The sequence below is a fragment of the Misgurnus anguillicaudatus genome, chromosome 14 (assembly GCF_027580225.2).
Source record: "Misgurnus anguillicaudatus chromosome 14, ASM2758022v2, whole genome shotgun sequence".
Lineage (NCBI taxonomy): Eukaryota > Metazoa > Chordata > Actinopteri > Cypriniformes > Cobitidae > Misgurnus > Misgurnus anguillicaudatus.
In genome coordinates, this window is record NC_073350.2 from 17,613,354 (window position 1) to 17,634,828 (window position 21,475).

Consider the following 21,475-nt stretch of genomic DNA (forward strand, 5'->3'; position numbering starts at 1 on the left):
TATTTCAACAAATGTACCATCAAATCCCGCAAATGAGAAAATCAGATAAGCTTTCCTGCAAGCACAGTTCATCTTTTCAATGAAATTCAGCGCCACAGGCTGCTCCTCTAACATAAACATAACAAAGCACCCACAAAGTATCAGGCAAGGTTATAATATTACTGTTAATAAAAATATGGACTAGGTGAAATCAATTTTAATATTTCATAATTTTCATTATGTATAGAAGGTGTGGAAACTAATGCTAAGTAAGCTAATGCTAAGTCTTGTTTACTTAGCAAGGAAGAGTACAGAAAGCTTTCCGAGACAGAGAAAGGAGCAAGCTGAACTATCAGAGTGACCAAATAGTTGTCAAATTTCCTGTTAACATTGTTTTGGCCAGCACTTCCTTTAGACTTGTGTGATGGTATTGCCATTGTGTTCAGAGGAAGGGATTTCAACATGCAAAATGTAACTCTCTAGACAAGCTTACAAGAAAAATAATAAATGCTCCCACCAATACAGTTTGACATGGGCATATTTCAGTAAACTGTTTTCAGATCACAAAACCTTTTTAAATGGTGCACCAAAGTATATAAGACTTACTATACCTTTCATTGTCTTGCTCTTGTGTGGTGGACTTGTTTTCAATTCCAGCAAAGCTATTCATGTCCACATAACCATCATTCTCATTGACAGGCGCTGTTGTCCGAGTCTGGTCATCGAAGAACTCTGTAATAGTAACTGCCCGGGTGGGCCTGCCATGTGGAATCTGAATATTCTCATAGTCTGAGCTCATTGCCGGAATATTTTCATAATCAGATGTATCTGCACTTGGGAAAGAAATTGAGCGAGGTTTAGTTAGGGGCAGAGGCATGAAGGGAGGCCGAGAGCGGTCCTCAAAGGACTCCACCCTGGAAATACCCCTGTTGCCATAACTTTTGGGAGCACCTTGCCTCCTTTGCCTCTCTTTGTAAAGAACAAAGGTATTCGGTAAGTCTGAGTTACGTTGTGGCTTTGACACACGAGACTGAATCTGGGGGGACCCACTTGTACTCTTACGATCAAGCTCCAGCACCCGAATGGGCCCATGGTGGCTAGACTCAGACGATGACCTAGAGGAACGGACACTTCCATCTCCGCGGGCTTTGCTTTCAGGTTTTCTCTTAAATTTTAGAGCCAAGAAACGCTTAAATGAGGTCTTTTTCTTTTGTTGGTTGTCAGGAGACTCGTGTTGAATTAGAAGGGATGGAGAGCTTTTGGTTACAGGCCTTTTAGTTATGTAAGCTAACTCAAAAGGTGGTGGAATATCAACTAAAGATGTAGGTGTCGACACACCACTGGAGGATTGGTGGCTTCTCTGAGAAAAGCTTCCAGAAGAAGGAATGACACAAGGCAACGAAAGTGTGTCATCTTTCCTTTGCAATCTACCTTCCTCACTAGGGGATTTCTCACTATCCCCTAAGAACGACAAATCTCTGCTCTCTACAGAAAGTGACCGAGGAGACAGAAGAAAGCGTCTTGGTTTGAGTGAAGGAATTATTCGATTGGCCTCTGTTTGTTCTGATTGGTTGGGGTGTAAATCTCCATTCTGGTCTAAAGTGACAGTGTAGTAGTCGTGATTCTGGAACTCAGTGCCCGTCTCCTCAGGCACAGTCTCAGGAACATACCCAGGTACTTTTCCAGAGAGCGAGCGAGATCTTGTCACAATGCTTTTCCTGTCCAGAGAGATAAAGTTCTCACCCTCAGAGTCAAAGCCAGCCTCTTCATAAATGTGTTCGTCACTTTCTGTGTCTGAGTCCTCAAAGAAAGGCACAATATGGCAATCCAGCTCTTCTATGTCTTCCTCAAAGGCTTCTGTGGTGTGGGCAAAAACCACACGGTTGGTAAGTTCTGGAGTTAGGCCTGAATCCAAATCAGCTGGAACAGTAATGTTGCAAAGTCTGAGACGTGGCTGGCAGCTGTTCCTCTGACTCAAGAGGGCATGTCCGCGTCTAGCTGACCTTTCTCTCACACTTTTACCTTTTGTTTTCCTCTCCATGTTGAGTGGCTCATCTTCATCACCTATCTCAACATAATCTTCGGATGACACACACTCCACTTGCAGCCCATCACATTCCTGTTCTTCAATATCAGCATAGTCATCAACTGCTTCATTGTTTGCCACCTCTTTATCCTCACAAAGCACTGCAGGTTGAGAAACACCATTTTCTAATTTTGCCTGTTCCTCTTCTAACTCTGCCACATCATTCGATGATACGTAGTAAGGCTCTTGGATTGACGTTCCTTTTGTTGTGTTCCCAGAGGCCACTGGTTTTTCATTGCTGGGCTCCTCTTCAGTGCCTCTTGCTTCTGGATCAGAGGTGCATGACAAATCACTTGGCACAACCTCTATGACAGAGTAAGTCTCAAATGCATCTACTGTCTCATCTGCAAACCTGAATCTGCCAGATGGATCTTTGGTAGCACGTTCAGCTTGCCATGTACTGTTGTCGTCAAGTGTGCCAATGACATCATAAGGGTATTCCTCACATAGCGATGGTTGACTGCAGTTTGTAGACTTTGAATAAAGCCCAGTCTCATTATAGGCCACATCCTCATCTGCCTCATGATGTACACAGTTTGCACCTGCACTATGGTCCTCATCACAGAGGTCATTGTTGCATTCAATAGAGTGCCCAGAGAGAACAGCCTCTCTTTCACTGATATGAGGCTGTTGTGTGTCTGGATCCACACAACTGTCTGATGGTGGTTCCTCAATCTCTGCATACAGGTTTTGGGAGTCGTTGCATTCAGATAATTTACAATTAGTAGGTGCCTCATTATCAGTACATGCATGACTGTTTTCATTTGCATCTTCTCCATGCTGAGGTGGGCTGATATCATTTTTGCTGTGGTCCTCATCTGTTGAATCAAGACTTACATCAGCTACTTCAACTGAATTCAGAGACGCCGTATTAGTGTCATCATCTTTAAGTTCCTCCTCTCCCATTTTATTTACTACCACGCCTTCCTCTATTTCATTATAATAAGTTGTGTTATGAATTGTGTCATAGTTCACAATGAACTTTGTCACCATGTCTGATAAGTCCTTGTCTATGCAATCATCTGTACAGTTTTCTCCAGGTGCATCTGCTTCATCCTGCGAGACATCTGATTCATTCTCCTGCCCCAGCTCAGGTCTGTCTGAGGACGTTATGTCCCCATTACCTACAATGCCTTGGCTCACCTCTGAGGCTAGCCTTGGTTTAGGTGCCACAGGAGGCTTTGAACCTCGGGTGGAGTGACAAGGCCTTGACATCAGGGTGGAGCTCACAATTATAGTCAAATGTCTTTGGTTGAGAGGTTCGGAATTCCTTCTAAAAATCTGCAAAAACAGAAATAAACTGATTACAGTAGGTTGTTAAATTGCAATTGCAATGAAAACAAATTGGTGAAACTACAAACTGACTGACAACATGCCATTATGAGCTCAGCCTCTCCTTTACAGCAGCATTTTGATTGATCTACATTGACAATTTGATTGATGAACTGCAACCTCTGAACCTAAACATAATGAAGTGATTATATGCTACTGAAAGTCACCCTAGTCAAATTGGACATAATTTACACAGCCTAAAACAAAAAAATATATACAATAAAATGTCTTAAACCAGGGGCACTAATAAAAAAGGTGTCTTTTTAAAAGGCCATTGGAGAGCTTAAAGGCTGTTTTATGGTGAAACACACCCTTTCGCTTGACAAAACTCATACACTCCTGCCTCTTCCTGTTATTTGGTACCTGCCTTGACGCACGTCCTATTAAACTTACCGTGCACTTGGTGCTCACCCTGCTAAGATGTTGTTTCCTGACACGACTAATTAACTATTCCAGCAGACTCTCCTGAAAGGACCACGAACAGGAAGTGCAAAGGGGAAGGACATTAACAGTGCACCCTGTCTCCTCTATGAACCCCATCTCCCACATTTTTTTTTACGAGTGGGCAGTTTTGCACAACACATATACACTTCCTTGTCGTCAATCTTCCCATGATTCACACTCTAGTGATAAATCCCACCCCGCAGACAATCTTTCTTTTTTTTTTTTTTTTTGTTGAAAAGGTCATTTCAGTGCATTAAAGAACAATAAAAAGAGAAACATCAACATCCCAACTAAGGTCCCTTTGGCAAAATAACAGGATATGAATTATGCAACAAGAATTCACTAAAAACAAATGGTTAAACACAATGAAAGCGATACAGGGAGAACAACATTCTTCACTGCAAAACTGTTCTCTGCGTATCTATCTATCTATCTATCTATCTATCTATCTATCTATCTATCTATCTATCTATCTATCTATCTATCTATCTATCTATCTATCCATTATATGTATTTATCTATGAATGCCAGTAGGCATATAGATAGACAGATTCATTAGATAGATAGATAGATAGATAGATAGATAGATAGATAGATAGATAGATAGATAGATAGATAGATAGATAGATAGATAGATAGATAGATAGTCTATCTTTATATTCTATAGAATATATTTTACAAATTTGATAACTGGCAGGCACTGCAACCGCAGACAGACAATTTATAAAGGGTAAACAGTCTCAATTTAAATCTCACCGGGTCTTGATATATTAAAAAGTCCTTTATAGGCTATATATCGTGTGTATATTTTATAAATATTTGAAATAGTCTGTGTGCAACATGAAAACACGGTCTGTAAATGGTAAAGTGTTACCTGTGCGTTTTACTCCACTAATGCGACAGGCTATCTTAACACAGTAGTGTTGTAAACAATACAATACAGTAAGCTCTTAATTTTCAGAATATTTATACAAGTAAAGCATCAGTTCTGATGAATAACGTTACAGCATCTAAAGTCAAATATTTTTTGTGCATCAGCACAAAAAGAAGATTTGTGCATCTTCTTCTTTAACTTTAACTCCTACAAATTTCTGCAGTACAGCCTTTTAAAATGCTCGCTATTTCTTTAAGTTTGCACTAAGTCATAGTAGGCTAATTTTACAGCACTATAAAGTTCATAATTTGAAATAGAAATTAAGTTTTCGCACCTGAGCTCATTTTCGGATGTCATCCACCGTGGCATTTGAAATACTTCCACATTATTCCTTGATATTCTGCCGAAGCAACAGTATATAATTCCAAAGATGTTGTGAACTTATTCCGGGAACATTTGTCATAAAGCCTGAAAAATAAACCACGCAGACTTCATCACTTAATCGACGGTGCGTCTCCGAAAAATTCTGTTTCACAGCTGCGACCGTTGCAGCAGGTCCCGTCAGGTCCGCGCGCTTCCCGCTGAAGGAATGAGTGATGCGCGCGCGCGCTCCGGTCTGCGCGTGGAGACTGGTGAGGTGTTTGCCTCGCGCTTCCTGAGGAGGTACAGCCCGTACCTCTCACGGGAATACAAGAATCAAAGACCAAAACACAAAAAAGAAACCAATCTGAAACCAATAATCATCACTTTTATGAACTACTAGCTACTTCATATTGTCAAAATATACCATATAAATGGTTCTATTAGAACCCCTGTTAATTAATTTGTCACCGACAAGTCGACATTTCTTTTTAAACTATACGTACGTTTGTTCCACATCCTTATTTTATATATAAACGTAAAAGACTATTTAACAAAGTTTGTTTGTATATAATAAGTCTTTGTTGTGTTTTGAAAGCAATAAAAAATTGGTGGTGTTTAATCAAAGACTTTTATGCAATTTGGGTAAACAAATTTTTGCAAACCACAGATCCTAAACAGTTTCTCAAGACACTAAATGTTTTTTGCTTTTCCTCAGGCTTCCTTTCTACTCATCTGTAGCCTGATTGGAGGAAAGCAGCTCTTTAAAAACCTCTCTTCATAACAGGAAACTGCTATCCCTCTTTCCTGCACAACAAGCAATGCTTCCTTAGCAACACATGAACAAAGGTACTGCTGTAAACTCTATACTGGTGTATCACTGCATTTAAGATTTTTATTATGTATTTTTCCTAATTCAACTATTTTTAGATGGAAATAGTTATTTTTGAGTCAATGGAAACAATGACATCAAATCACTGTTGTTGAACTTGGAAAACTGAAAAGCATGTGGTCTAATCACATTTCTAAACATAATATAGTCTGAATACTTTTCGCTTATTCGCATCAAGACCTCCATTCAGACAAATTCTTGCCATCTATCCAGCAAAATCAAATATTCTCAGACAGAGTTTATGTTGAAACCCGTGAATTGTAAGACAAGATAACCACCAGCTGAGCCACTGCCGATATGTTCAAGGGCAGACAAGAGCTCTGAAACTCAGAAGAGAAAACTGTCAGACACCTGGGGCTTCATCTTGACAGTTTGCATTGCAAGTTAACCCTCAAACATTAGGTGGCAAATTCCATAGGACGTCTGTAACGCATAGGGGAATATGCCATATGTTCAATATGTCCACACATTTAAATCAAAATATGAATCATTACTGCATGATGTGATTATTAATGAATAACTGCATTTCGTTGTCTTCTAGATTATCATCTGTTGTTGTTGTTGAGAATTTGCATCATGGGTTGGACAAGTGTAATAACGCTTAAAAAAATATTTGTGACCTTGACAAAATAAATATTTACAGCAGACACAGCAGCACGTGAACTCTCACAAGAAAGTTTGTTATTCCTGTAAACTCATAGCCTGAATAACAACATTTCAGAGAAATCTCTTGTTTAGAAACATTTCTCATAAATTTACACTTTTGTTTTCACCTTTCATTTTAAAGCAAGCTGGTCAATGTAAATATTTTGTCAAAGAATAGCATGTAAGACTGGCTATATTTAAAAACATGTTGTTGGTCTATTCCACTGTGACTCCTTTTGTTCTTTTAATGGCAAACCACAGCCAAAGATAGCACATTGCTGGCATTTAGCTGTGCTAATTGTGTCCTTTTCTGGAAAGTATGCTATGGCACTAAATCTGACCTTTTTTTGCATTTTATCAAACAAATGTGTTTTCATCTATGAAGAGAGGCGAAATGCGAGCATTGTGATGTAAGGGATATAGTTGGTGACTGAAAGAATGGCTCTAAGATAAATAGCCCTGCAGATGTGGTTTACACTGTATGCACAGGATGAAAACATGTTTTTAGACTTCTATGAACAACTATTTATGACAGCCGCGTTATGGCACATGTGTGAGATTAGAGGAAAAACATGTCAGACACCAACATTTTACTCATAAACACACACATGTATTCACAGAACTGACCCAAACAGGAAGCTGATTTGGAAAGAGGGTCAATGACTTTTTCGCAGACCTCAGATTAGTCTCTCACCACCCGTTTCATAACACCTGCCTTTAAAAGAACATATGTTTCTAAATACTGAAACATTGAATAAAACAAACAAATAATGTACTGACAAGGCACATTTGAACAGATGTTACAGTAAACACTTTTTGTTTTTGACAAACTCCAATGTGAGTTCATGTGTCATACAAAAGTCATACAAATCATAAGCTGTTTACTTGTTTTTACTCGATAGGACAGTATGAAAATTTCATATCATGATTATAGTGACCAAAGTTATCACGGTTATCAATTATCATGGTTTTGTAAAAATGAAATGGAAATGTTCAAAAAGAACTGATACACTCACTGAAAACATTTAAACAATTTTTATTTTTATAAATCACAATTTAATATTTCATGTCCCTGAAATTATTTTCTGTGGTAAAAAAATAAATAAATCTGTCTAATAAGTTTACCGTGAATGAATACAATACATTATCCCTTAAATGCCTTCTTGTGCAAAAAACTATGTTGCATGTGCGCCTTTGCGTCAAATGGATTTTGGCTGGACAGGATTTACCACAAGTTTTCAAAATCACGGTAATCAAACACGTTTGTAATGATAATTAAATTTTAAACGATAATACTAACCGTCAGGACATTTTATCGTGGTTAATTGTGAAACCGGTAATCATCCCATCCCTACAGTATTACTCATTGTACTTTATTCATTTCTCTCAATCTATATAAAAAAGCAAAGAGTTCAGATGCAAAACCCTCTAAGTGCGTCAGACATTTTATGTTTAGGTTCAGTAATTTCACTTTAATGGCAATGACTAAAAAAGTTTCCAGTCACTCTTCATCGTCCTTACTAAATTAAAGTAAAAGACTAATGTGGTCAATATCTTAATATTTTAAGTAAACCTCTTTTAACTGGGTAAAAAACTCTTTGATGTAATGCACCAGTGGCAGCTTGTGACTGCTCTTCACAAATTCAAAATATGTGTTTGTTGCATCATGTGAACCATGTGTATCACGTGTTTTGTCAAAATAAGTGCCTGCTGCACACGTGTCAAAACCGTTCATGATAAAAGAGATGCTCACCTTCACAAAATACACGCAATAGTAAACTCTGATTACACATGAGATTATGCGAGTATCTGGCAAACGCAAGCGTCTCTTTTATCATAAACCCTTTAGACGCATCTGCAGCAGGCACTTATTTTAACAAGACACATGGTTCACTCGATGCGCCAAACACATATTTTGAAATTACGAACCACACACATGACGCTACATACATGTTGTGACGGTTTTTGCATCGTGCAACCTTGAAAAAGAAGTCATAGGCCACCACTGGTATGCGGGGCATCGTTCATCCAATTCTTCTTCAGTGCACTTTGAGGACTTTGCTGAAAAATCACACATTTATGCATTTAAGCAATGTACAGTAAATTACAATGTATACATTTCTTTTAAATCAGTATGTGTGCTTTCTTGGTTCAAACCAAGCGTGCCGCACAAGCCCTGAAAAGTGAAGCCAAAACGTCTCGATCGCCCCCCAGTGACTGGTCCCAGTATAGGTTATAAACCCCGCCTCCCACATGTTATTCAATGGGACTTGAGACCACATAAACAATATAATTACACTTCAATTATCTTTTTTCCGAAGCTGGTTTCTGTCATTTAGTGTAGTTTTTATCACGCTGATGTAAATTCAAATGTTTGTTTTGAAATAAGTTTGTTTTTAGTTAATTAATGATATAAAAACGGTGGTGTCACGTCATGATTGACAGCTGTGATATCGTGTGATACGCGCATTCTGCATGGGCGGGGTCTTGATTTCGCGGCTTTACTTCCTGCTCACTACTGCGCAGGACTGGTCCCGAAATCGCTACTGCGCAGACTCAAGACCCAAGATGTCAGCGCCGTATCGGGACACTGGCGGCTTCACTTTTCACCAATGGAAGAGAGCGAACAGGCGTCGTCCATCTTTTTTTACATTCTATAGTTCAAACCCATGACCTTTTGTGCAGCTAACACAATGCTCTACCACTGAGCTATAGGAGCACTTTTAACAGTGGATTTTAATGGATTCTGCCAATAAACCAGTATTTCTTTATGGCCGGAGGTCGGGATTAAGCGTATTATCCCATTTTGACTGAGGTGGCGTTTAGCGGCTTTTGCATCTGAGCTCTTCATATATTTTTCATGTTTAAAGTATTTCCAACTGCTTTAGATCTCTTTGAAAAGACTTAGTATTGAAATAAATACATTTTTAAGTACTATTTTAATCATCTTATGAAACGACAGAAAACAAAAGATTCTCTCCCTCTGTTCTGGTAACCCCAGGTGTCAGACATACCTCATATTTCCCCAGTGAAGAGAACATGAAGGAAATATGGCATCAGCACTCTTAGGCAACTCAAAAGCACAGCTACAGAAACAACCCTCTCACCTTCCCCCAGTCTCTCAACCACCGCCACGCTTCTGCTAAAAGACAGGTGAAGCCAGGAGTCAGCACTTCATCAAAAATAGCAAACAAAAACCTCCCTGTGGAGCCCAAGACCTCTTCAGCCAAATCAATACAACACCACTGGCCATGGTTAAGAGAGAATGTATATATGTGTAGTTAAAGATTATAGAGCTACTATAATAGTCTATATTGCTGCAGTTGTACCCTTGAATTCATAACATCCCTACTTGAAATATTTTTAATATGTCGCAATACGTAAATGTTGCACAGCTTTCTTTCATAAGTTGCATTTGCTTGTACAATGATTTTGCTATTAAGGATGGTTAACGTTATTTTCGGATCCAGAGTGTGGAAAATAACTTTTGCTGAAGTACCTGTAATTGGAGAGGGAGACAGCAGGATTAGTAAGATGTTAAGTAAGGGATACAGTATTTACAGCCAGCTGGTTAATAATGCAGAATAAACCTAACAAATTAATCAGGGTTGTATGTTATCCGGCTTATTATTAATACTTGCTTCATGAGTAAACATATACACAAAATATTGATTTGATATTAGCATAAATTTAAAAGAAATGCAAACCTTTTCAATCAAGTTCAAAGTTCAAACAAGATAAACATGCATTTGGTTTAATAAATTCTTATATATGTTAAAGGGATAGTTCACCCAAAAATGAAAATTCTTGTTCTAAACCTGTATGAATTTCTTTTTTCTAAAAAGCACAACAGAAGATATTTTAATAAATATATAAGCACACAGCTGATTGTAACCATTGACTTCCATAGTAGGAAAAATAAATACAATGGAATTCAATGGGTACCATCAACTGTGTGCTTACCATCATTTATCAAAATATCTTCTTCATCATTTATAACAATACTTCCATCATATTTGTTTTCCTACTATGGATGTCAGTGGTTACAATCAGCTGTGTGCTTATCATCATTTATCAAAATATTATTTTGTGTTCATCAGAAAAAAAAGAAAGTCATACAGGTATAGAACAACGTTAAAGGAAAACACCACAGTTTTTTAATATTTTACTATGTTCTTACCTCAACTTAGATGAATTAATACATACCTATTTTTTTTTAATGCGTGCATTTCATCTTTGCACAGCGCATTGTGAATGTGTTAGCATTTAGCCTAGCCCCATTCATTCCTATGGTTCCAAACAGGGATGAATTTAGAAGCCACCAAACACTTCCATGTTTTCCCTATTTAGTAACATCATCACTCCAGTGAACTCCCTCCTCTCGCTCAAACTTCCGTATGAGTGATAATGTTACTGCGCCGAGGTGGAAGTGCTGCAAACCAAGTGCTCTTCCACCATACAATATAGTTCTCATTTTTATCCGCTCAAAAAAAATCGCCACATTTTATTTTGTGACATAGCTACTCATGTAACAGTCTTTAAATAGGGACAGCATGGAAGTGTTTGGTGGCTTCTAAATTCATCCATGTTTGGATCCTAAGGAATGAATGGGGCTAGGCTAAATGCTAACACATTCACAACGTGCTGTACAAAGATTAAATGCACGCATTGATCAAATATAGGTATGTATTAATTTGTCTAAGTTGAGGTAAGAACATAGTAAAATATTGAAAAACGGTGGTGTTTTCCTTTTAATGTTGACAAAATGTTCATTTTTGGATGAACAAGCCCTTTAAAAATAATGCAAATTTATATTGCATTTATTTGAAAGTATTAAATTGCACCTGCCAAGATGACTTACCCGGATGAGGCTGTGTTATTCGTTTAAGGCGGTTGTTATCTAGGAACAACAAACCTTGGAATATCGCCCCTATAACCAATCAGAATCAAGCTTTGCAGAGCGCTGTGTAATACCAGGTGATATAACATGTCAATCCGAAGGCAATACCTTGAAAATAAATCGATTTTACTTGCATACTGCAGTGTATACTCAGAATTACCCAATCTTCCCCACTGTACTGTAACAACATCGATTTACTGGTAATGAATAAAAGTCTCAAGAAGCCTCATAAAAAAACTTGAGACTTGGCCTTTAAAAGCGCAGCACAATGGGCCAGTCAGGCACTAGCCTATAGCCTTTAGGACAATAGATTTATGGGCCCTAGAGAGCTTGATTTCTTTTGAAAAATTGTGCATAGTGCCCGGCTGCCCTTTTCTGTCACAATTCATTCTTGCATTCAGTTTTGCCTTGTATTCTAATGCAAACAGAAACATGTGCACCCCACGGCTCTGCACCACAACAGCATGACTGAGACACTCATTAGACCACAATCATATTTCTCCTGATCCACCCGCAACCCGTGGACTTAACTTGCTATAAAGCAAATACAAATCTGATCTTAGATCAGCATGAAAGACACATTTCTAAGAACACTCCCCCATTAACAAGACCAAGCTGCTGATGTTTCTTTCTGCAGGACCTAAAGGGAACAATAGGACTGTGTAAAAGTCCCCTAGTCTGGATTTACTTTTTCCTGTGACTGTTTTCACATCTTTCAGCCAAATGAGACTGAACGGATGCAGATACTAAGTTTAAAAATATCTGTGTTTTCTAACCTCTTCGGTCCTTGGCTGTCAGCCGGTCTCATGTTTCCAAACACCTTAAGTAAGAAAGGTGAGAGAGGTACATTAAGTTCCCTTTAAGAAATATTTGATGTGATATTATATTTTAAACATAAGTTTATCTCTGATCTAAATGAATTGCTGTCTTTATAATGTACAAATCAGCCTGTAAGGTTCAGATGAAATATGAATGGATCTTGAAATATTGTATGTGGTTTTGACATGAATCCAATATATCGCTTTCAGCATTTTTCTGAAATGGATGGGTCATTGGAGGGAGAACAACATTACAAATGGTTGCTGCATTGGTTTACAAGCGCCTTTGACTTTTATTCACTGTTTATATACTGTAGATAAGAACATTTTCCCAGGCCTCCATCCAAACATGCTTTGGTATTTTATAGTGTTAAGTAAAATTTGATGGGTAAATGTAAAATTGATGATTTTCGGTTTAGTAAATACTTGATAATGAAAATGATTCTGGATCAAGATAAGAGCATACAGTGTTGTGAACATCTGAATTTGTAAATAAAGGTAGCATTATCTAAGTTGTTTTACAAACAAATACTTTTTTTACTTCAAAATGTCACGTTTATTTCAATGACTTACTTGCAGTTTCTTTTTATTATCTGTGCTCAAATACATTCATAAATTTAAATGGAATTGCTCAAGTAATATTAACTTTGTGTTTTGTCAATCGCAAGTAAAAGATACTTACTAACCCAGATAATAGACGGGCATGCCCATTTAACAGAGAAAAGATCTAAGAACGTTTCTTGAAAGTTCCCAATGTTCCCAAAAACATTCTGCCAAAATAAAAGTGTTTTTTAATGTTTTAAGAAAATTTCTGAGTTTTTTTTAACGTTAGAGGAATGTTACATTCTATCATTTTCAAACTTTATGACCATGTCATGTTTTAATGTTCACACAATCTTTAAACTGTTAACTTTTTTGCTTGTTATGTAAATAATAGAGAAACATTGCATTTTATTATTTTAAAACTTTTGTAAAACATTATTTCTTAATTGCTCGATAGACTAATGCAGTAGAAAACACAATTCCCTTATTAAGTTTAGATGTTGATGTTTTGTTTTATTTAAAGTCACCATTATGGTGATCAGTGTTTGTTTTGAGTCGGACTCTTTACCCTTGAGATTTTGTTTGTTCGTTTTTTCTTGGTTGCATTAACTTTGTGTGTATAAAGCACATTTGTTACAGTAATGTAAAGTTAATAGTGCAATTCTGTGGTGGTTGGTACATAATAGTAAAAGTTCATCATCTACTTAATTGATTCAACTCATCAAAAGTTTATTTTTTTTGTCAAAATGAGATCCAGCACTCTCACAGCAGTCATTAACGATTTTTAGGAACTATGGACAAAAAATTATGCACAAACATCAAGAATCAGAGTATGAATCTCAACAATGGTGACAATTAATTGAAGAACTTCTGCAATGCATGCTCGGTATTAAAAAAATTACATACAGGGTTCCCACACCTTAGTTAACTTCAAATTCAAGGACCTTTCAAGGACTTTCCAGGTCCAATACCCTCAAATTCAAGGACTAAATGTGGGGACACATTTTAAGTGAGAGCAAGGTTACATTGTGTTACCTTTTAATATACAATGTGACAGTTCCCTTGCGAGGGAACTCACGCTATGTCACTGCGGTAACACTTTGGAGATGCCTCCAGGGGTAAGTGCGTCTGAATGTGTATATCAAATTCAACCAATGGTGAGGCTTAATGTTAAAGACAGGGTGACACGGGAGCCAGGAAGTATATCGCTATCTGTAATATTGCCAAAGATGGCGTTACAGGGACGCAGGAAGTATGGCAAGAGAGATGCAGCATCTCGTTCCCTTCTCAGGGAACAACAGTTATGTAACCTGAGACGTTTTCATGTGTCAAACACAACTATGCAAAAAAGCATTTTGGTATGAATCAGCATTCGCATACAAAAGATATAAGCATTTAAAGCGAACAGTTTAGCACGTGAGTCTAGAATTTTTATGATATTATCCTACACTACACAGGGAATAATATGGATTTTTTTTCCAGAAAACTTCTTGCATAAAATAGATTCAAGCACTTTCATTGACCTGTATGTATCTATGTATGTATATTTTTAAAAACTTCCCATGGCCTTGAATTTTTTCCCCAGATTTACAACTTTCAAGGATATCAAGGACCCGTGGGAACCCTGTACATATCTCATCCAGGACTTCCAGCATGCACTGTGTCATGGATAAATAATTATCTTTGTCACCATTGTTGAGATTCATACTCTGATTCTTGATGTTTTTGCGTCCCAAATACATCACTTAAAAATCCCATATAAACATTACTTTAAAAATCTAGTTAAAGCTGTTGATAATTTTCTAAATGAAAATATTTTTCTAGCTTTTTCAAGTAAATCCTACTCCAATTTTTTGGAGTGCATTACCATCATTTTAGGAAAGAGATTAAAAATGTGAAGAAACACATTACTACCATCAATCTGCTTTTAAAGACTGAAGATAAACTACCTAAAAAGCATTTTACACTCAACAGATTTGACAGTGAGCCTATAATCAATAATACCAATCACAATAGCCTACAATTAGTGCCAAAATCCCAATGTTTACGCACCTGCCTTTTCTGTGCTTTAGTTAAATCAATGTAACCATGATGTGTCAAGTCCCTTTCTGCAAATTATAATGCCATAAACTAGAAAAAGTAAAATGTCTGGTCTTTAAGAATAACATTTTAAAAGCAGATTGTTTTCAAATAAAATTAATTTAAGGAGTTAAATGTGATAAAAGTAAAGGCCAGTTAATGGGAAGAGGCATTTTCACGCACACAGATTTCTACTTGAAGAAACAGACAATGACAGATCATCCCTTATGCACTCACTTTTACCACATCAGCAAAACAGTTTTGCTGAATTTCTATTCACGTCTGTGATTTCTTTCAGAACCATTTAGTTTGGACTGGAATACTGTTGCTGTAATATCTATAGATTTTTTAAGAACATTTGCAGTATGACTACTTTATTAACAATTTTGGATCCAGGTCAGGGTCTCCCAGATTCTACCTATCTTATCTACAGCACCTTTAACTTCTGAAATGGTTAACATAATTTTCCTTTTTTGTACTTACCCTACATCCCAATATCAGCAACATTCAGTCGCTTATGTATGATGGATGTGTTACACCGATGCTATGTTGCCATGGCAACACGGGTTAAAAGTCACACATCTGTCAGAGATACCTTTATATCATACTCAGTCTCTGTAATACTCATTTCTCCCCTGTGGTGCAACTGTTTTCTGTTTATACATTTACCAAGCTGACTTTTCAGAAAATGGGGCATAATTTATGGTTTCTTTCAAAACAACTTCAGGATATACATTTGATCAGTACATGTGTCCTCTGGGGATCGAGCCCGTGATCTTTGCATTGATGTGATGCATGACCAGAAGCACAAAACCAGAGACAAATTGACAGAATAATATATTGTGTTCATTAGGTCCAATTGTATCCCACACCTAGGACCCATACAGTAAATGTTAGATTAAAAACTAGGCCACCATCTCTTAAGACACCCATAACCTGCTTGTGGGAGTTAACACGAGAAAGTGTGTGCATCATGTACATCATTTTTATTTTGGATATTCAGGTTTATGTGGAAAATCTAGAGCGAGTGCAAGACTAAAATTGCACTTGAGGTTTGCATAAAGCTGGATTTTGTATATAAGTCAGAACATTTCACTGTATGTTTCTCCCTTTCTCCATTATCTCAAACCTAATTCTTATTTCATTTATAATCCCCTCTGTAGATAATTCATTTAAACCCATAGTGGCCAGATGAACACATCTGAACATTATCGAAAGGTGTGGGTAACTCCACAAGAGCCTGTTTCATAAATTTAATAATGCGTTGATGATTAGATGAAAATGGTCTAAACAAATGGCATGTGGGCCCATGGAGTACTGTCATAAAACCTAATTGTGACCATGACTGTCTCTATGAAAGATGGTGCATGGGATATGTAAGGTTACTATTAACTCTTGCTATGCTCACCTGAACTGACCTTGAGCTGACCTGAGACAAAACTGAAATTCAGGCTGAAGTCTTATTAGGAGCTTCAAGTTTAACTTTTACTGGCCTTACTTAGTCAATATTAAAGATATGTTTTTTTGACACTACGCAGGATGAATCACAAAAAATGACTTTAGCTGGGTTTTCAAAGGCAGTGTCACACATCTCAAGGCATTCTTATTTTGGAGAGACCTGTGCTGAAATACACAACATACTGCAAAAACACTATGCTATAGATTTATAGCCTTTATAATGAATTTGCCAAATAAAATAATGTTTAATGATAATTGTGTCTCTATTACTTTTCATTATGCAATGGAAAATAATGGTTTTGTAAGGCACTTGAGGCGGTGCAGTATTGTGGATATAGTCAAGACTGAAGGGGTTGCTATGCAACAAAAATAACTGGGGGTGCTTAAGGGTGATATTACAAAATTGTGGATTATAGCAGAGCTGGAAGTCTCTGGAAAGTTTAAAATCCAGGAACTGAAGTGTAGTAGAGTATTGTGCTAGCAGAACCAAAGTCATTTCAAATATCAGAAAGCTGATAAATGTACAATGAATGGACTTTACATCACGTTGCGTTATTTAAAATGTTATTTTTATAGTATAGATTCAACATCACTGGTGTACACTGAAAAAAAAAAGATTCATTGAATTTAATCCATTTTTTTAAGGTAAGTGGTTGCAATCAATTTATTTAAGCTACATTTAAACAAAAGTTTTATATTTTATTTTACTTTACTAATCTTTTTTGTTTAAATGTAGCTTAAATAAATTGATTGCAACCACTTACCTTAAAAAATTGATTAAATTCAATGAATCATTTTTTTCAGTGTATTTGTTTTTGTCATTTTTATCAAGCTCCTGCACTGAAAAAAAATGATTCATTCAATTTACTCAATTTTTTTAAGGTGGTCGCAATTACTTTATTTAAGCTATATTTCAACAAAAAAAATAGAAAAAAAACTTTTGTTTAAATGTAGCTTAAATAAATTGATTACAACCACTTACCTTAAATGAATGAATCATTTTTTTCAGTGTGTATTGATTTCACTCGACTGCAGTGCAGGCTTGATAACCTTTTTTAGGATGCTCATCAATAATTATTTGTTTAATAAATGTGAACCAGTTTGCTAAAGTAATTTTTTTGTGATTTACTGCACTGAAAAAAAATGATTCGTTCAATTTACTCAATTTTTTAAGGTAAGTGGTTGCAATCAATTTATTTAAGCTACATTTAAACAAAAGTTTTATATTTTATTTTACTTTACTTTACTAATCTTTTTTGTTTAAATGTAGCTTAAATAAATTGATTGCAACCACTTACCTTAAAAAATTTTATTAAATTCAATGAATCATCAATGTATTTGTTTTTGTCATTTTTATCAAGCTCCTGCACTGAAAAAAAATGATTCATTCAATTTACTCAATTTTTTTAAGGTGGTCGCAATTACTTTATTTAAGCTATATTTAAACAAAAAAAATTAGAAAAAAAACCTTTTGTTTAAATGTAGCTTAAATAAATTGAATACAACCACTTACCTTAAAAAAAATTGAATGAATAATTTTTTCAGTGTGTATTGATTTCACTCGACTGCAGTGCAGGCTTGACAACCTTTTTTAGGATGCTCATCAATAATTATTTGTTTAATAAATGTGAACCAGTTTGCTAAAGTAATTTTTTGTGATTTACTGCACTGAAAAAAAATGATTCGTTCAATTTATTCAATTTTTTAAGGTAAGTAGTTGCAATCAATTTATTTAAGCTACATTTAAACAAAAGTTTTATATTTTATTTTACTTTACTAATCTTTTTTGTTTAAATGTAGCTTAAAAAATTGATTGCAACCACTTACCTTAAAATTTTTTATTAAATTCAATGAATCATCAATGTATTTGTTTTTGTCATTTTTATCAAGCTCCTGCACTGAAAAAAAAAGATTCATTCAATTTACTCAATTTTTTAAGGTGGTCGCAATTACTTTATTTAAGCTATATTTAAACAAAAAAAATTTGAAAAAAACCCTTTTGTTTAAATGTAGCTTAAATAAATTTATTACAACCACTTACCTTAAAAAAAATTGAATGAATAACTTTTTCAGTGTGTATTGATTTCACTCGACTGCAGTGCAGGCTTGACAACCTTTTTTAGGATGCTCATCAATAATTATTTGTTTAATAAATGTGAACCAGTTTGCTAAAGTAATTTTTTGTGATTTACTGCACTGAAAAAAAATGATTCGTTCAATTTACTCAATTTTTTAAGGTAAGTGGTTGCAATCAATTTATTTAAGCTACATTTAAACAAAAGTTTTTTATTCTGTTTTACTTTACTAATCTTTTCTGTTTAAATGTAGCTTAAATAAATTGATTACCTTAAAAAAATTGAGTAAATTGAATGAATCATTTTTTCAGTGTGTTTTCTACATAAAACCATCCTACATAATGTAAAGAACATTTTGTGAAAATATAACCTTGATATCTTCCATACTGACTGACCATGTCACAAATTAAAATAATTGATATTATCACATTTATGTTCATTCAAGCTTAAATAAATGCTCATAATGGTAATTATGTGTTATAGAAATTCACAATTCCCATCGCACTTCCTCATAAGGTCTCTCAGAGCTGGAATCCTACCACATGTGAGCCGATATAAATGACAGACTATTATTTACCTGCTGTTTATTGCACAATGCACAAAGGAAATTTCACTGGGGGTTTATTTCACACATTATATATCGTGTAACAGAAACGGTCTGAACCCCAATTTTTTTCAACCTAAACATGTCTAAATTGATTTATGTGGCAGTTTTAACACAGCTTACTCCCTTGGTAACCTTACATGTGATCTGATATTGTGGAATAGACTGCAATATCATGAAATATGTTTTTTTAATATATTTTCTTATATTTTATACATTAGCAAGACACATAGAGGAAGATTTGACAAATTCATATCACGTTTACATCTTTGAAAAAGCTTGTGTGGTCATTCATGCTATAGTTAAAGCATGGTTTCACTGTGTGGGTTCTGACAATATATAACAACAGCATGATTTTATGAGTCTCATAATGTTTTCCTTTCAATGTAGAAGGGGAGAACAAACCCATAACATCACACAGTCCATCCTCAGGGCATACCGGCCATTGAGCTGTTATTGAACCTCTGTTCTCGGCTTGTGTTTATTCTGCCACATAAACCATAGCATCTGTTTTTATCCCTTCACCTGCCGTTCTGGCAGAAAAGAGTATTAGACCAGTACATTAGCACCCAAATGTATCTTTCATTATGCTTCTGTGTGATCTTGGGGTTATACTTGAGGTCAAAACAGGGAATGGAGACAGATCTTCATAATATACAGCTCCTATGAGCACATAAGGCTTTTATCTTTAATATATTAATAATGTCTCTTCATAATATTGGGATGGGCACGGAGGGGAAATGAATGGCTCTCTAGCATTGTCGCAATACATGGAGATGTCTCAGTTAGATATTGCGGTTTTTAATTACCTCATGAATGGTGCAACTCTAGTGAGTTGAGATCCAGAATGTCTTTATTGTCAGATGATAGCATCTGCATCAGCTTCTCACTTTCCTCAACAATCAGACTTAAGCAATGTGGATCCTGAAAAGTAGGATTAGGAATGTAATGTAATATAATTCATGATAGTGTCCAGGAAAACAAGCAAGGGATCAGACTTACAGATGATGGGTTGAATTAATATACAGCTTCTACGGATCAATCTGTTGTAATAATCCAGGTTCATCAAGATTCGGAACACACTGTGAACCTTTATGCACTTAATTAATTTAAAACCATAGGCATCTTGAAATCATCATACCTTGTCAATAAGGTTAATGTGCTTAAAAACAACATAGGCGTGGCTCTAACCTGAGATCAGCATTTTTTTTTTAAACTTTCCCAATTATATATATTATAACAATTATATACTGCATGGACCGCCTAATCTCACGGGTCTACATATTCAACGCTCATGACACGCCAATCTCATGACAATTCGTACATATTTTACGAGGTGGCTAATTCCCATTAATTTACATTTTTTAACAATTTGCCTTGACCCCTGTTAGGGGAAGGGTTTCGTTATTGTTTTTTTATGAAAATCGTATGTTTTTGCACGATTATCTTCGAACTAATTCATACAAATTAGCCGACTCGTAAAATATGTACAAATTCTCGTGAGGTCAGGCTGACATATTTTACGAGTTGGCTACTTCGTAAGAAATCGTATGAAGTGAATCGTACTAAACACTAATTAAACCCCGGTCCAACCCCAATGTCACAAAGACGAAAGCAAATCATACAAAAACTAACAAATTTGGTTGTATAAATTAATACAAATAAGCCATCTCTGTAAAAAAATGCAGCATGAAGTTAAAACTACTTGGTTTTCCAAGTCAATTCAACCTAACATTTTAAGTTTTGACCTAAGTTGACATCACATATAAACAAGTTGAAATTGTTTAACCTAATTTATTTAAGTTAAAGTAATATAAAAATATATGCTGATTTGACAAAAATGTGGACATACATTGTAAAAAAACAATTTGTTGTTAATATCACCATAATAAGGTGATGGTCAATGCCAACACAATCTCATGACAATCACTGTAAAAAAAGTTTGACAAACTTAAAAATAGGGCTGTGCAAAAATATCGATACAGCTAACTATCGTGATTCTTTTTCCACGATAGTGTATCGATATTTCAATCTCTACTGTCGATATTTTAAACAATTAATATTACCTCTGTGTGCATCAAACGACGACCTCCTCCGCCGCTGCTGTAGTTGTCGCTGTCCAGTTGTCATAGATGGCCAATGTCTCAGAAGTTAGCGGGAGTGAAAAAATGGCAGAAAATTTTAAAAAACCTGCAGCTTTAGCGTGGATGCATTTTGGCTTTAAAAAAAGTAAAAGAAATCAGCTCTATTTTTTTATAAAAAAAGAAAGAAAAAGCATTGCAATGTATCGCAACATGCAACGTATCGCATCGTATGGCCCTTGCCAATACCCTGCCCTACTTAAAATCAGTAAGTTACTTGGTTGCACCAGTTGAACCAGTTTTTA

At 35.8% G+C, this 21,475-nt stretch overlaps 1 protein-coding gene and 1 long non-coding RNA gene across 3 annotated transcripts in view; one reads left to right on the plus strand and one right to left on the minus strand.

Annotated features, from left to right (window-relative positions):
• Positions 1–5,190, minus strand: part of fgd5a (FYVE, RhoGEF and PH domain containing 5a) — a 55,036-nt gene extending 49,846 nt beyond the window's left edge. For both annotated transcript variants that reach the window (XM_055183860.2, XM_055183859.2), the window contains exons 1-2: positions 5,050–5,190; positions 591–3,346 (exon numbers count right to left, since the gene is read on the minus strand). In XM_055183860.2, coding sequence (XP_055039835.2) covers positions 591–3,280 — 2,690 coding nt within the window. In that variant the 5' untranslated portion in view covers positions 3,281–3,346; positions 5,050–5,190. The remainder of the gene's footprint in view (positions 1–590; positions 3,347–5,049) is intronic.
• A 250-nt stretch (positions 5,191–5,440) lies between these two features.
• LOC129427406 (uncharacterized) lies at positions 5,441–10,157 on the plus strand. Its single transcript, XR_008638608.2, has 3 exons — positions 5,441–5,577; positions 5,794–5,924; positions 9,614–10,157. It is a non-coding gene; the product is annotated as an uncharacterized lncRNA (long non-coding RNA).
• Positions 10,158–21,475: the final 11,318 nt, after the last annotated feature.